The sequence below is a fragment of the Triticum dicoccoides genome, chromosome 3B (assembly GCF_002162155.2).
Source record: "Triticum dicoccoides isolate Atlit2015 ecotype Zavitan chromosome 3B, WEW_v2.0, whole genome shotgun sequence".
NCBI classification, from domain to species: Eukaryota; Viridiplantae; Streptophyta; class Magnoliopsida; order Poales; family Poaceae; genus Triticum; species Triticum dicoccoides.
Genome location: NC_041385.1, coordinates 651297875 through 651314761, shown reverse-complemented (window position 1 = coordinate 651314761; position 16887 = coordinate 651297875). Strand labels below are relative to the sequence as shown.

At 46.5% G+C, this 16887-nt stretch overlaps 1 protein-coding gene across 1 annotated transcript in view; it reads left to right on the top strand.

The window, feature by feature from the left end:
• LOC119279750 (60S ribosomal protein L36-2-like) overlaps positions 1 to 15983 on the top strand; it is a 44439-nt gene extending 28456 nt beyond the window's left edge. Inside the window, exons 2-3 of the mRNA XM_037560892.1 lie at positions 14754 to 14953; positions 15937 to 15983. Coding sequence (XP_037416789.1) covers positions 14754 to 14953; positions 15937 to 15976 — 240 coding nt within the window. The 3' untranslated portion in view covers positions 15977 to 15983. The remainder of the gene's footprint in view (positions 1 to 14753; positions 14954 to 15936) is intronic.
• The last annotated feature ends 904 nt before the right edge of the window (positions 15984 to 16887 follow it).

Here is a 16887-nt window from a genome sequence, read left to right as displayed (position 1 = left end):
CAAGCGCTTCTTTTTGGGCTTTAAGTACTTGTTCTACTTGAGTGGTAACCATAGAAGCATGTTTGCTAACAAGTTTAAGTTCACCTCTAATATCAGCCATATAATCACCCAAGCGTTTAATCATATAAGCATCTTGTTTTAATTGTCTACCAAAATAAGCATTAAAGTCATCTTGCTTAAACATAAAGTTATCAAACTCATCCAAGCACTGACTAGCAATTTTAGTAAGAGGGACTTAAGCTTTATCATATCTATAGAGAGAATTTACCTTTACTACCTGTGTCGGAATATCGAGATCAGGAGGTTCTTCAGTGAATAGAGTATAGAGATCATATACTTCTTTAACAGGCGGTAAATTAAGACCGTGTATTTCTTCAATAGGAGGTAAATTCTTAACATCTTCGGCTTTAATACCTTTTTCTTTCTTAGATTTCTTTGCCTCTTGCATATCTTCGGGGCTGAGAAATGGAACACCTCTCTTCTTCGGAGTTGGTTTAGGAATAGGCTCAATAATTGGCTCTGGAGCTGGCTCAGGAGGTGCCCAATTATTTTCATTTGTCAACATATTATTCAATAGAATTTCAGTTTAATCGGTGTTCTTTCCCTGAAAAGAGAACCAGCACAACTATCCAGGTAATCTCTAGAAGCATCGGTTAGTCCATTATAAAAGATATCAAGTATTTCAGGTTTCTTAAGAGGATGATCAGGCAAGGCATTAAGTAGCTTGAGAAGCCTCCCCCAAGCTTATGGGAGTCTCTCTTCTTCAATTTGCACAAAGTTGTATATTTCCCTCAAGGCAGCTTGTTTCTTATGAGCAGGGAAATATTTAGCAGAAAAGTAATAGATCATATCCTGGGGACTATGCACACAACCAGGATCAAGAGAATTAAACCATATCTTAGCATCACCCTTTAATGAGAACGGAAATATTTTGAGTAAATAAAGGTAGCGCGATCTCTCATTATTAGTAAATAGAGCGGCTATATCATTTAACTTAGTAAGATGTGCCACAACGGTTTCAGATTCATAGCCATAAAAAGGATCAAATTCAACCAAAGTGATTATATCTGGTTTTACAGAAAGTTCATAATAATCCTTATCGGGAACACAGATAGGTGAAGTAGCAAAAGCAGGGTCGGGTCTCATTCTATCTCAAAAAGATTCTTTACTCCATTTAACTAGCAAGCAAAAATAGCTGCAGAAGATTCTGCATCAAAAAGATAACCTTCAGGAATAGCAGGCATATTTTCATCATCACTCTCATCATTGTATGCAGATTCAATAATTTCTCTTTCTCTAGACCTAGAAATTTGGTCATCTAGAAATTCACCAAGGGGCACAGTAGTATCAAGCATAGGAGTAGTTTCATCATAAGTATCATGCATAGCAGAAGTGGCATCATCAATAACATGCGACACATCAGAGTTCATAGCAGTAGCAGGTTTAGGTGTCACTAGCTTACTCATAACAGAAGGTGAATCAGGTGCAGAGCTAGATGGCAGTTTCTTACCTCCCCTCGTAGTTGAGGGATAAATTGTTGTCTTAGCGTCTTTCAAGATCTTCATAGTGTCCAGCAGATATAAATCCCAAGTAACTCAAGGAATAGAGCTATGCTCCCCGGCAACGGCGCCAGAAAAAGGTCTTGATAACCCACAAGTATAGGGGATTGCAACAGTTTTCGAGGGTAGAGTATTCAACCCAAATTTATTGATTTGACACAAGGGGAGCCAAAGAATATTCTCAAGTATTTGCAGCTGAGTTGTCAATTCAACCACACCTAGAAACTTAGTATCTGCAGCAAGGTGTTTAGTAGCAAAGTAATATGATAGTGGTGGTAACGGTAACAGAAGTAAAGACAGCAAAAGTAATGTTTTTGGTATTTTGTAGTGATTGTAAGAGTAGCAACGGAAAAGTAAATAAGCGAGAACCAGTATATGGAAAACTCATAGGCACCGGATTAGTGATGGATAATTATGCCGGATGTGGTTCGTCATGTAACAGTCATAACATAGGGTGACACGGAACTAGCTCCAGTTCATCAATGTAATATAGGCATGTATTTCGAATATAGTCATACGTGCTTATGGAAAAGAACTTGCATGACATCTTTTGTCCTACCCTCCCATGGCAGCGGGTTCCTATTGGAAACTAAGGGATATTAAGGCCTCCTTCTAATAGAGAACCGGAACGAAGCACTAGAACATAGTGAATACATGAACTCCTCAAACTATGGTCATCACCGAGAGTGGTTCCGATTATTGTCACTTCGGGGTTGCTAGATCATATCACATTGTAGGTGACTATAGACTTGCAAGATAGGATCAAGAACTCACATATATTCATGAAAACATAATAGGTTCAGATCTGAAATCATGGCACTCAGGCCCTAGTGACAAGCATTAAGCATAACAAAGTCATAGCAACATCAATCTCAGAACATAGTGGATACTAGGGATCAAACCCTAACAAAGCTAACTCGATTACATGATAAATCTCATCCAACCCATCACCGTCCAGCAAGCCTACGATGGAATTAGTCACGCACGGCGGTGAGCATCATGAAATTGGTGATGGAGGATGGTTGATGATGACGACGGCGACGAATCCCCCTCTCCGGAGCCCAGAACGGACTCCAGATCAGCCCTCCCGAGAGATATTAGGGCTTGGCGGCGGCTCCGTATCATAAAACGCGATGATTTCTTTTCTTTGATTTTTTTTCTCCCCGAAAGCCAATATATGGAGTTGGAGTTGGCGTCGGAGGGCCTCCAGGGGGCCCACAAGGTAGGGGGGCGCGCCCTAGGGGGGGCGCCCCCACCCTCGTGAACAGGGTGTGGGCCCCCTGGTCTTCATCTTTGGCAAGGATTTTTTATTATTTTTTCTAAGATGTTCCATGGAGTTTTAGGTCATTCCGAGAACTTTTATTTTCTACACATAAAACAACATCATGGCAATTCTGCTGAAAACAGCGTCAGTCCGGGTTAGTTCCACTCAAATCATACAAGTTAGAGTCCAAAACAAGGGCAAAAGTGTTTGGAAAAGTACATACGATGGAGACCTATCACAAACCGATCTCAATTGACGGCAAAATGGCCAACCCGCCGTTCCTTGAGAGAGATGAGGAGCGAGTACACACAGACAGGCTCGCACGGAGGCCAAGATATATTCGAGCATGGTTGGTTGATCGATATCATCATTACATGTTGGTCTGCCGTTTTCCGCCCTTCTCCTGAATAAACATGTACTTTATCAGAGATTTAAAAAAGTACAGACGCTCCACCATGTGGTTCTAGTAGTAGTACTACTCGTACTACTAAACCTTGTGCTTCGCTCTTTGCCTCTGCATGAAGTCGAACAATGATGGTACTCCGCATGTTGGGTACTGACAATCTGACAGCAAATGGACTAATGCATGTCCACCGAGGGTAGGTTGGATTAGTCCAAAGGCGTAAGCGAGCTTCACCTTGTCCTGCAAGCTTCTGCTCGTTCTGCGAGTTGACGGGACACACCAAAAAGTAGTGCTAGTCCATACTCCCTCCTTTCCGGTTAATATGGCTTAATCTTTTTTGCGGGTAAATGAGAGAGCTTTATTCATATATAAGCATTCTTAGGACGATCAGCCAAGACACTGGTCACTAGGAAGTGAGGTATCCCGCAAGAAAAGAAGTAGGAAGCGAGGTGTTTCATCAAGCCAGCTCTCGGCCACATTCAAAGTGCAGCAAGCACGGTTCGCACAAAGATGCACTGCAAGGTTTGCTGACCTGTTTACATGATAAATAACAAAAAAAGAGGAAATATTACCGAGCGCTCCTATTTGTAACAGGATATGAGCCAGAATTAAGCGAGAATTGTGGCGAGTGTTCCATGCAATCAACTTCCATTATCACATGCGAGAACCCTCGAAAAAAACAAAATGTGTTGAAGATTGCTTTAGCACATTTTAAAAATATAATAAGAGTGCAGACGCTCCTCCATTCGATTCCTAGTACTAGTATAGTGCATACTTGGCTCTTCGCCTCTTCGGAAGGTCCTACAATGATGATACTATAGTACAATATGCTTCTGGCAATCTGACACCAATTGAACTGCTGCACGTCCGCTGCGAGGGCGAGGGCGAGGGAGAGGGAGAGGTAGAGGGCGCTGTAGTCAAAACCCTCTCCTCGTCCTGCAAGCCACCGCGCGCATGGGCAAGGGAGAGGTGTAATTGTAAGAAAGCTTCTCCTCGTTCGGCGAGTTGAGGGGACACATCAAGGCAGTAACTATCCTACTTTGCACTTGGTTGTTTGCCTCTTCGGGAAGTCGAACAATAATAGAAGTACTATTATAGTGTATGCTTCTGGCAATCGGACACCGAATTAACTGTTGCACGTCCACAACATTACTCGAAAGTTTCTCCTTGTCCTGCAAGCCACCGCATGCAAGCTTCTCCTGCCCTGCAAGCTTCTCCTCGTTCGGCAAGTTGACAGGACACAGCAAAGTAATGCTAGTCCATACTGCCTCCTCTCCGGTTAATATGGCTTAATTTCAAACGAGGTAAATACACTGTCTATCACTGTATATTTGTAAAAATACGCTCAGTGGACTTCATAATACGCTCATTGCGCTTAATATATACATTTTCCAGTCTTTATACGGTCACTAGCTCATCCTGGCTGAGTATGTGTGTGCATGCACGTGTAGGTTGAGCACTTGAGTGTGACCGTGCGTGTTTCATCGTGTGCTCGGACATGCATGCATTAGGGCGTCGCACGCATTTTTGCGTCCATGTGTACGTGTCACTGTTGCATACACGTAGGGGGAGTACGTGTAGGGGCCACTAAGGAGCAGTTGATACGTCTCCAACGTATCTATAATTTTTGATTACTCCATGCTACTTTGTCTACTGTTTTGGACTATATTGGGATTTATTTTCCACTTTTATATTATTTTTGGGACTAACCTATTAACCGGAGGCCCAGCCCATAATTGCTGTTTTTTGCCTTTTTCAGTATTTTGAAGAAACATAATATCAAACGGAGTCCAAACGGAATGAAACCTTCGGGAACGTGATTTTCTCGCCAAACGTGATCCAGGAGACTTGGACCCTACTCCAAGAAGTGCTAGAGGCGGTCACGAGGGTGGAGGGCGCCCCCCTGGGCGCGCCCCCTACCTCGTGGCCCCTCTGTTGCTCCACCGACATACTCCTTCCTCCTATATATACCTACGTACCCCCGTCAGATCATATACGGAGCCAAAAACCTAATTGCACCGCCGCAACCTTCTGTATCCGCGAGATCCCATCGTGGGGCCTGTTCCGGAGCTCCACCGGAGAGGGCATACACCACGGAGGGCTTCTACATCAACACCATAGCCTCTCCGATGAAGTGTGAGTAGTTTACATCAGACCTTCGGGTCCATAGTTATTAGCTAGATGGCTTCTTCTCTCTTTTTGGATCTCAATACAATGTTCTCCCCCTCTCTTGTGGAGATCTATTCGATGTAATCTTCTTTTTGCGGTGTGTTTGTTGATACCGATGAATTGTGGGTTTATGATCCTGCTTATCTATGAACAATATTTGATTCTTCTTTGAATTCTTTCATGTATGATTGAGTTATCTTTGCAAGTCTCTTCGAATTATCCTTTTGGTTTGGCCAACTAGATTGGTAGTTCTTGCAATGGGAGAAGTGTTTAGATTTGGGTTCAATCTTGCGGTGTCCTTACTCAGTGACAGAAAGAGTTGCAAGGCACGTATTGTATTGTCGCCATCGAGGATAACAAGATGGGGTTTTTATCATATTGCATGAATTTATCCCTCTACATCATGTCATCTTGCTTATGGCGTTACTCTGTTTTTACTTAATACTCTAGATGCATGCTGGATAGCGGTCGATGAGTAGAGTAATAGTAGTAGATGCAAAATTGTTTCGATCTACTTGTTTTGGACGTGATGCCTATATACATGATCATACCTAGATAATCTCATAATTATTCGCTTTTCTATCAATTGCTCAACAGTAATTTGTTCACCCACCGTAGAATACTTATGCTCTTGAGAGAAGCCAGTAGTGAAACCTATGGCCCCCGGGTCTATTCTCATCATATCAATCTCCATTACTTTATTTATTTGCTTTATTTTACTTTGCCTTTTACTTTTTACTTTGCATCTATCTATCAAAAATACCAAAAATATTATCTCTATCAGATCTCACTCTCTTAAGTGACCATGAAGGGATTGACAACCCATAAGCGTTGGTTGCAAGTTGCTATTGTTTTGTGTAGGTACGAGGGACTTGTGTGTGATCTCCTACTGGATTGATACCTTGGTTCTCAAAAACTGAGGGAAATACTTACGCTACTTTACTGCATCATCCTCTCCTCTTCGGGGAAATCCAACACAGTACTCAAGAGGTAGCAGCAGTCAAATCACACAGTAAGTTAGTCGAAAGAAGTAACCATCATTTCACTCTTCAATGACACGTACGCAATATAAAATGGTTGATATGGAGACAAAAATAAAACCATTATATATACACTAGCAGGAGCCTAAGCTACAAGCCTGCTTGTTTGGGTTGCTCTCTTCACAAGCATAGAATGACGATAGCCCCACCACTGGTCACATATCCGGCCTGATCCTACAGCTGGGGGAAGGGAACAATGTTCTGCGTAGATGAGGTCGACATCGGTGAGGGAGAAAACCCACAGTTGGTGTGTCCCAATAGGGTGTCACCGCGGTATGGGCCAATGTCGCGTCCCAACCGCCCTTCTAGCTACAGCCCGACGTCCCAGGTAATCCATCTTCCTTTTGGAGCCGGCTTGTTCCACTTTCGCAGCTCCCCATGTAGCTCCATCTCCATGTCGATCTTTCCCTACTTCTACCGGCTTCTACTTGTGATGAGTTTATGTCTCATGAACTAGTGCCAGTACTATTATTATAATCACACTTCTTCAATATCTTTGCGATTAGGGATGCTCAGCTCGATTTTAGTGGAACTGCACAAAAGCATCGTATGATCCGAGGGTGCCAGCCGTCTTTCCTTTGATAGGTTCTACCTGGCCAGGAAATTAAATCCTATTTAGGGTTTAGAGTTTAAGTCGTAGTGAACCCATCAGTAGTTTTTCTTTCGTACACTCTCTCACAACTTTTGTCTTTAGTTTTGAAGTAAATATTGGCTATGATCTGTGAATCATTGAGATGCATCAGCATGCGTGTTAGTTTTCCTCTGTATCTGATGGAATGTTGTAACAGGGCAACCTCTGAGTAGGAATGAAAATGGACTGGAAAGTTTCCGTTTTTCCGGAGAAAAAATGGAAATGGAGAGAAACCAACGTTTCTTTTCGTTGGATCGCGCCATCGAGAAAAACAAACGTTTAAATCACTTCTGTCAAGTTCGTGTCTCACCCTCCTCCATGGCTCGACCCCACACGGTCGCTCGGCATGCCACTCACCGCAAACCGAGTATATGATAACTTTCCCGGCCGCTTGTCGATGGATCGCGCCATGGAGTACTAGCACTACTCTACAGGAAGAGATTGACGAGCTGGGGGAGGACAGCTAGCTATAGCATGGACTCCCAAGAACATTTTACATGCATGTTGTGGTCGGCTATTACGACCTCTGAACGCGAAGCAGTCGCATGCACCAGGAAGCGGCACGGGCGACGCTCTCTCAGCCGGTGCATTGTTTCAATGCTGGCGCCAGTGAGAGGTCACGTCTGCTCTGGCCGGGCATGAATGCGGCACTGACTGTTTCGGGCGGGAAGCATGCGCGGGTGATGCAGAGGGTTCGGGTTGGTCAGGAGTGGTCGTGGCAACGGTCCAGAAGTGTGACCAGGACGTGTGGATCGTTAGTTCATTGGATGTACTCCCTCCGTTCCATAATATATGATGTTTTTTTGACACCAACGTAATATGAAAAAACGTCTTACATTATGGAATAGAGGGAGTACTTAGTAGTTTTCTTCACTGGTACGTTAAATAAAGAGTTTCATTTCATACTTACACAATTTAAAACGATTGTTATGGAGAGAATAAGAAAACCACTCCACTATATATTGGTCGTATACACGAGTACTATATGGACGCAGCTTCATTTACTTGAACCTGCCTTTGGGTTTTATGATAGGTGGGCCCAAAATGTGGCTGGCCCACCTGTCATACAACCAAAAGCAGGTGCAGTTAAGGCACCAAAGCTCAGTCCGTACTATAGTATATATATAAGCTGGAGCCTCAGCTCTTGTACACGATGGAAGCTCAGTCCACACTCTTGGTGCACTACATATATATATACACGATAGAGGCTCAGCGTTCCTTTGCTAGGGTTTGCTATACTCACAGTCTCTCACCCTCTCTTCACTAGATCTAAACAAGAACGTGTTGGCCTCTTGTCTCTCTCTCCCCCCTCACAGCTGGTGAATGAGGCATCCGGATCCCGTCGCACCGGGAAGGGGAGGAGGTGCAACGTTCACTCTATCGCCTTCGGCGAGGGAGGCAATCCACTGCCGGTTGCACTGTTCTCTTTCACCCAACACCTGTGCAGGAGGGCCACCGACCCCTTCTTCCTCGCTGTCGTATGTAGTGTGGGCAGATCCGTCCTCCCACCGCACGCCTTGCCACATCCCGATGACCCTAAGGTATAAGTTTCTTTGAAACCGTCATTGCTCTAGCTGCATGTGGATCTTTTTTGATCTGTAGTCGAATCTAGGTCTTGGTTCAAAGAGGAAAGAAGGGTGCGGTGGGGTGGAGCATGAATCTAGGACATGGTTCAATGAGTAAAGGAAGTACGGAAAGTAGTATAGACTGGCTATCCAGCCGCTTTGTTGGTCGAAAAGGGAAAAAGGGGGTAACCCAGTACACACATCTGTAAGGGAAACAAACTTGGGGGTCGGGTAGTTTGTGCCACTACTAGAAATACCACTACTAATGGCGCACCTAATATGGCCATTAATGGCGCATCACTGGTGCGCCACTGATAGCACGCCATTAGTAATTTTTACTAATGGCGCACCAGCTGGTGCGCCATTAGTATCTAGTATACTAATGGCGCACCACCTGGTGCGCCATTAGTATATGCGAGGGTGCGCCATTTGTATGCCTCCCAGTTGGCATGTATACCCAGGTGCTTTGGCATACTAATGGCGCACCACCTCTGGATGCGCCATTAGTAACCGCAGCATACTAATGGCGCACTACCCGGTGATGCGCCATTAGTATGAATATTAGCATACTAATGGCGCAATACCTCTGGATGCACTGTCATACTAATGGCGCACTGTCGTGTGATGCGCCATTAGTATGAATATTAGGTTTTTTTTATTTTTTTATTTTCTGTTTTTTGCACAGGTTACAAAATGTATAATTTGACAAAATATAGACAGCACACATCAACAATAGATTCATCAAATACAATAGATGATTAGTCTTTGAATACAATTCATCATATTAGTCTCCGAATACAATTCATCATATTAGTCTCCGAATTAAAAAGACCGAACAAAGATAGAACATTATATTACAAGTCTCGAGACCGCGAGTAGCGAGTTTGTCTTCGCATTACAAGTCGATATCGATCATCTAAACTACCATCACATAGAAGAGAGCTGCGGTCATCACGATGAGCATCATCACGATGAAACTCGTCTTCATCCGGTTCCTCCAACGCTCCCTCCCCTCTCCCGCTAGATAGCGGGCGTATCTAGATTCGGCCTCGGCCCTAGTGGTGTACCCTTTGTAACTGTTACCGCTGAATCGGTGAACCTGTCTCCGACACTCCTCCCAGTCATCGTAGACTCCGGGAACCTTACCCTTGTACACGACATACGTCGGCATCGCTATGCACTAGCCAAACAAAACGTTAGTACCAATTCACAGACAATACATAAGCAATATATAAGTATGCAACAGAACGATCGGAAGAGAAAAGCAAGACATTAATAGCATCGATTACATCTAAGTTGAACGACTCTCGAAACCAAAGAGACATACTACAAGTTCATTAAAGTTTAATTACAACATGAGCCAATCGATGTTTCAGAACTAGACAACTCGACTCAAGGGACCGGAGCGTGGATGAAGCCGCCGTCTATCGTGGGAGTCATGAAAGAACGAGCGTTGTCATCCTGCATTTGTAGCATTGTGTCGATGTCACTGTTGGACGGTTGATTTCTGAGGTAGAACTGCCCCGAGGTACGAAGGACATCTTGATGGATGATTTCCGCAAACTCCGACTGGATGCGAAAGAATTCTTGTCGGAGGTCCGCGTCCTGGATTGCCGACACGCTCGCGGCCCAATCTTTGAGTTTACTCGGTAGCAAAAGTTGATGATGGTCCCGTACGATCGCCCGCATGTGATGGATGGCGTAGTAGGCACCCTTCTGACCGCCAGGCGGCTGCTTGACGCAGCAGAACGTCGTATTGTGGGAGAACACGTGCTTGCCGTACTTACGAATAGGCCTGGTGAAGGTGCCTCCAGATTGGGCGTAGCCGGGGAGAACATCATCAAGAACCTTCTTGACATTTGTGTAGTCTACGTTCGACTGACGGTCCGGGTCGAAATACGTGGCCATGGAATATTTGGGGCTTAGGAGGATGAGCATGCAACGTGTGTCACTGCAGAAAACACGGAATGTTAAAAGAAAAACGATCGAAAAGTAAGAATTCATATGTTACGGGCCGGTTGAGGGGAGGACTTACTCGGGAAAGTAAGGCATGAGGAAGTTATCCTTATCTTGGTTTGCCAGAATGACGCCTTCGAGGTAAGAACTCGCGACTTGCCGGTCCCCAGTGCTGCCCAAGATCTTGGCACGCATGTAGAAGGGGTCGACTATCACGATGTCCGGGGTCTTGTCGCGAATGATCCGCATCTCCATACTCAGCGAAAATAGCCGAACGAAGGTGTAGTGCAGCGGATGAAGGTTAAACATAGCAAAGATGTCATCAAACCGCAGGACGATCGTACCCCCGATGTCGTCATCCACAAAGCCCTTGCCCTCTGGCACCTTGGCCACGAAAACCGGGTATGCCACATCCTTCTCTCTGAGACGCCGCTTCTCCAAAGAAAGAACACTGTCGTGCAGACTCCGCATAGCACCGGTTGCAGCATTGAGCATATTTGGTGGTAGCATCGCCCTACCCGCCACATGCACCCTCCTCGAGATATCCTGCGGTGAAGGTGGCCCGTCCTGAGCACGGATCGTACTCGGTGCCGGCTGGCTCGCACCCTTCTTAGTCTTTCTTTTGCGTGCCTTCTTCTTCTCCTGTAATGGGACCAAGTTCTGCTCACAGACCGCCTTCTTGAGTGTGTTGGGGATGATAATATTTCGCACCTCGCCTATCTGAGGCTCGGTGAAGTCGGCAGCTGGAGGCGTCTCCTGAGAGCTGAACGCCAGACGGCGCCTGTTGCAACTTGGCTTCTCCGCGGTACGAGCTAGATCGCACACGTCTTTTGTTGGGTTTGGTTCTTGAGAAGGAGGCCCCATGAAGTCGCCATCGTACCCATGCTCGGCAAAGTACTGATCGACGTTGCCAAATGTATCATCGTCGTCATCGTCGTCGTTCTGATCCTGTGCCATATGCATGTTTGGATCCAGTGGCATAGGGATGTCCGGCACCGTTACGGTGGTCTTGCCATGGGGCCGACTTGGCGCCGGCACGACTGGCGGTGTTGTCTTTGGGGTGGTGTCCCCCGCCCCCAAACGAATCTGGCTCTTCGGCCAAAGCAGGGGCCAGCTCAGGCAGGCGCTGAGGGTCATCACGTCATCATCATCGGCCCCGACGGGTCGAATCGGAGGTAACAAGTCGTCGCAGCCTGGCAGCACCCGAACCAGTTGAACCCTAAACAAGGGGTTGCCCGGTTGAACGATTTTGCCCTTGGCGACATCGACCAACTCGTTGTTCACGAAGTGGAGGAGAGTGCACGGAACGTCGGCGGCGCCCTGCGAAAACATGTAGGGAGTCAAGGATGCCCAGTCAAAGGCAAGGAGATGAAGTCCTCGGCCGAGAGAGGCTTAATTAGTTACCGTGATGATCGCGTCGAGCTCGGCTAATGTCGAGGCACCGCCAACGGCGGGCGTGCAGTTGACGGAGTGGCCGCTTGCTGAAGAGGTGCCGGCCGGCGTACACCCGGGTGCATTAAGCTCCCGTGCCGGCGTCGGAGACACCAATGCCGCCTCCGCCGGAGGCACCAATGGCCCCGCCATCGCATTATGCGAGTTGCTGGCCGTGAAGCTAGGAATCGGGGGCGGCCCCTGTTGGCCGCCCGCAATCCACGCACTCAACCCCGAGATCAAGGTAGGCACAAGGGCGGTGATCGTCGCTCCGAGTCGTTGTTCCACTTGCTCTTGGACAATCTCCGGAATCCGGGCCACCTGTGCCTTGAGTTCTTGAACCTCTCGCGCCTGGCTTTCCGAGCTGGTCTTTTTCTCCTTCCGCACACCAGCGGTATAGTATGACCCCCATTTTGTCGACAAGCCTTTGCCGGCCACACGACCAGCTGACGTCGGCTTACTGAGCTTATCCTTGTTCTTCATTATATTCAACCCCCTATTTAGAGTGGTGTCCCAAGGGTTGCTCTGAGTCGACCCCGCGCTACTGCTTTCAGTCGCCTGCGGAAGGAATGTGAACCATTTAGAAATTCGGCTTCATTAATTAGAATGCAACCATATGGAGCTAATTACGCGGGGGTGTATTCCTTACCAGAACAAGCTCAAGCTGCCTGGTCTTCGGATCCGTGGTAAGCTCCTTTGTTTTCGGGTCCTTCTTGTACCGGGCCCTGACAAAGTTCCTGGTCTGCTTGTCACCGTATTTATCGAAGAGGGGCGGTAGGCCTTGCTCGGCACGGTCCGCCTCCTCCTTGTCCCATATAGGCTCCGCCACTCTGTAACCGCCGGGTCCGAGTGTGTGTTCCCCTATGTTCAGCTCCCGCATTTGTTTCCCCCACTCACTTGATTGGGAGCTTGCGGTGCTCGAGCAATTGATCTTGAAGTCGTTGTAGTCATCTTCGGTGATCGAAGGATTTTTCTCCTTGATCTTCTCATAACTCTCACCTTTCTCGATCATTCTCTTCACATTGCTTTTCCAAGTAGACAGGGCCTTGCTCATCTTCGTGAGGGCAGCATTGTTCACTTTATTCCCTTTGAGGCTTGTGTTTTCGAATTCAGCGGGGAACTTGTATCGTTCGTGCAGCTTCGTGAAGAGGAGGTGGCGCAAATTCCCCCGGTCAGGATGCCTCAGGTTCTCGGTGTTGATCGAGACGGTGCTCCGGACAATGCACCCGAGCTGAAGCGAGTACCCCTTGACTATTCGTTCGGGCGCCGTTGGATTCCCGTTGGAGTCCACTTCAGTAACTTCCTCCTTGAGGGTGCGGAGCACGATCGGGCGTCGGTCCTTCCGTTGCCTCTTCGGCTGGCTGCTATCTGTGCGTGCGCCGCCATCATCAGTGGTGGCATCCTCGGCGGCACCATCAGTGGTGGCATCAGTGTGGTCATCCTCGGCGGCACCATCCGTGGTCTCAGGATCGGTGGGGAAGGCGGCGGCCTCATACAAGTGAGGTTGTTCCTCCATCTCCTGGGACAGCTCCCAGAATGCCTTGCCGCCCGAACCCCCGGCCTCGTCGTTGTGGGCCATGTTTCTCTCTAAATAGAAACAAAGTTTGGTCAAAAAGTTGGTTATTGTCAAGGAACAAGATCATGGTCTCATCATTTAGGGTTTGTCGACACCGAGGCATCCTAAAATCTAAGCTTTTATCATTGAGGGTTTTTCGACGCCAAGGCACCCTAAAAGCCTAACTTTTCATCGTTTCGGTTTTTATCGACACCGAGGCACCCTAAAAGCCATGCATTAGTCACAAGTACGCCGGGGCACTTGATCCTACTTAATTAACTACTAAGATACCCCGGCCCATGCATTAGTCACAAGTACCCCATATGTCCTATTTTTAGCAAAGTCATGCTAAAATTCACAGAAAATTTCAGCATGACCTTTGCTGAAAATAGGACATATGGAGTACCCGAATTTGCTGGAACGGAAGTTAATCGACATTCCAGCAAACTCAAGGGCCTCTCGGGTGGACAAGGCAAAAAAGGCCTCCATCACAACATGGAAAATACATTGGCATGTGGACTGGAATGTGGCTTCATTTAACAACAACAGTTTCACACAGAAAACAGAGCTGAATTCATTGAGATATTTGCATTGCTAGCTACATTTCAGTGCCAAATTTCACCAATTTAAGCAAAACTACCGTTTAGCTAGCTACAGTTCAGTGCCATATTTCACTGGATTAAAATAAGCACATACACATAACTGACAGTACACATACACATCACTGATTTAATGAAATTTGCACACAACTCAGTAGCACTTCATCATCATATAAAGTATATTAGCAGCAGTACAAATAAAGAGACATGATCAAAGTACTTCATAATAAACCCAAGCAACTTCATAATAAATCACTAGTCCTACTTATTGATGGTTTCTAAATCATTTATTTGATCGATAACAAATAGCCTTGTCCTGCACAAAATCTTTGTCCTCAGCTGTAAACTGAATTATTGTCAGGTCATGTTGTCAGGTCATGTTGAAAGTAAAATAGGACCTTGCTGTGTTTGGGACCAAATTGTTATTTGGCTATTCTAGCTGGCTTTTTTTAGCGAATTGTAACTTGTGTGAAGCTGAAACAAAGTTAACTTACATGCTCCTATATGCTCAGCTGAATTATTATAACATGTCTATCCAGTTTGCAGTTATTCTTACAATGTTATCTTGGCATATTTTGCAGAAAGGTACCAAGAGGGTGCAATTTGTCAGGAACTTGATTAGGGAGGTTGCTGGATTCGCTCCCTATGAGAAACGTATCACTGAGCTTCTTAAGGTTGGAAAGGACAAGCGTGCACTCAAGGTCGCCAAGAGAAAGCTTGGTACTCACAAGAGAGCAAAGAAGAAGAGAGAGGAGATGTCAAGTGTCCTTAGGAAGATGAGGTGTGTAACCACTCTGACTCACCATTTATATTATGAACATTATTTTTCTGACCATGTTCATTAGGTTTTGCTTGATTGAATTACAGATGGTTGTATGATTATAAGAGTCACACCTGTGTGCGGGATGGTCTCAAGTCAAGTTAACAATATCTGCCAAAACCTAATACAAATGAATCATATGAATAAAAATGATTGATGCAGAATCCAAAATGGCAACTGGCATACATTGCTAGCAAAGTACTATTTCAATTGATCAGAGTTTTGAGTTGGCTCTGTGGCAAAACAATGTTAAGCACGCTTTATAAGCACGCTTTCAGCACTAATTTAAGCTGTTGCCAACTTCTGCAGAACTTAAACTTGGTTTGCTGACTAAATAATACTACCTCCGATCTATAATAAGTGTCGCAGTTTTGAACTAACCCCGGTTCAAAACTGCAATACTTATTTTGGATCGGAGGGAATACTACGTTAAGTTGCCTTCTGCTATTTGATCTCACAACTTTTTCTTCCAAGTACTGAATTTGACTTGTATCATTTGTAAGAATTGTGGACTCTTCATTCCAGCCCCAAATATCTACTGTGTATCATATTTTTTGCTTATGTCACACATTATCTTTATTGGTTAAGCTAAGGAACTCTCCCTTGTGTGCAGAAAAATAGTGCCCATCAGGACCAAAACAATTAAAGCCAGTCAAAAGGATTAGTAGAAATCGAGGCCCTCGCCTGACATGCATCTAGTCGAGGGCATTGGTCGCACGCTCAATTGAAATAGTACTTTGCTAGCAATGTATGTCAAGTTAACAATCGAAGTGCATACAGAAAACATAGAATTAATGCAGAATCCAAAATGCAAAGTGTTCTTTAGGTTTTTCTTTTTTCTGACCATGTTCATGTCTTCTACTTTCAGGCAAAAATAGTTGCAATTCTGTTTTGCTGCAACAGTTGGTATATAAATGACTAAAATGTTCTCACGTGATATGCAGGTCTGCTGGTGGTGGTGGTGCTGGTGACAAGAAGAAATAGAGATGGGGCTCACGGGGGATGCGAGGGGGAGAGGGGGAGAGGAGGAGGGGGAGCTCACGGGGGCGACGAGGTCCGGGTGGTGGTGTGGGTGCTCCGGCGACGGTGGTGTGGACGGGGCGGCGTCCGGGCCACCGGCGACGAGGGCGGCGGGGCGATGGCGAGTCGGCCTGGCCACCGGAGTCGGCCGGGCGAGGTCAACGGCGAGCGCCCCCTCTTCCTCCTCCTTCTCCGTGGGGAAAGCGGCGGGGCGGCGGCGTCGGGAGAGGAGAGGGCGGCGTCGCGGCGTCTCACGGCGTCGGGGCGGCGTCGCGGCGTCGGGGCGGCGTCGAGGCGGCGGGGCAGCGGCGTCGGGAGAGGAGAGGAGAGGGGAAGGGGATCGAGGGCGAGGGCGAGAAGGGGATCGAGGGCCGGGGAGGAAAAATATGGATGGGGGCACAATACTAATGGCGCACCACCCCCCGGTGCGCCATAAGTATATCCACACTAATGGCGCACCTCACCCTGGTGCGCCATTAGTATTTTTTTTTGATTTCTGCTCGAGCCAACAGGTTATCTCCCACCTGACCTGATCCACACCAAGTCCCCTCTACTAGCTTGACTGGTCAGTAGCCAGTTCTCACACCAGGAGGTCCTGGGTTCGACTCCCAGGCTCCACAAATTTTTTTTATCATTTAAAAAGCTGTTTGATACTTATTTATGTTTAAATATGTTCAAACTTGTTTAAATAATAACAGTAATATTTTTTTATAAGACAGTAGCATTTAAAAAGCTATTTGATACTTATTTTTTTATAAGACGGTGGGCGGGGTGCGGGGGGTCGGCGGCGGCGGTTGGGTAGGGGAATCGAGGGTGCGGTGGGTCGGCGGCGGCGGCCGGTGGACTTGGGGGGTGCTCGGCGCCGAGGGGGACCG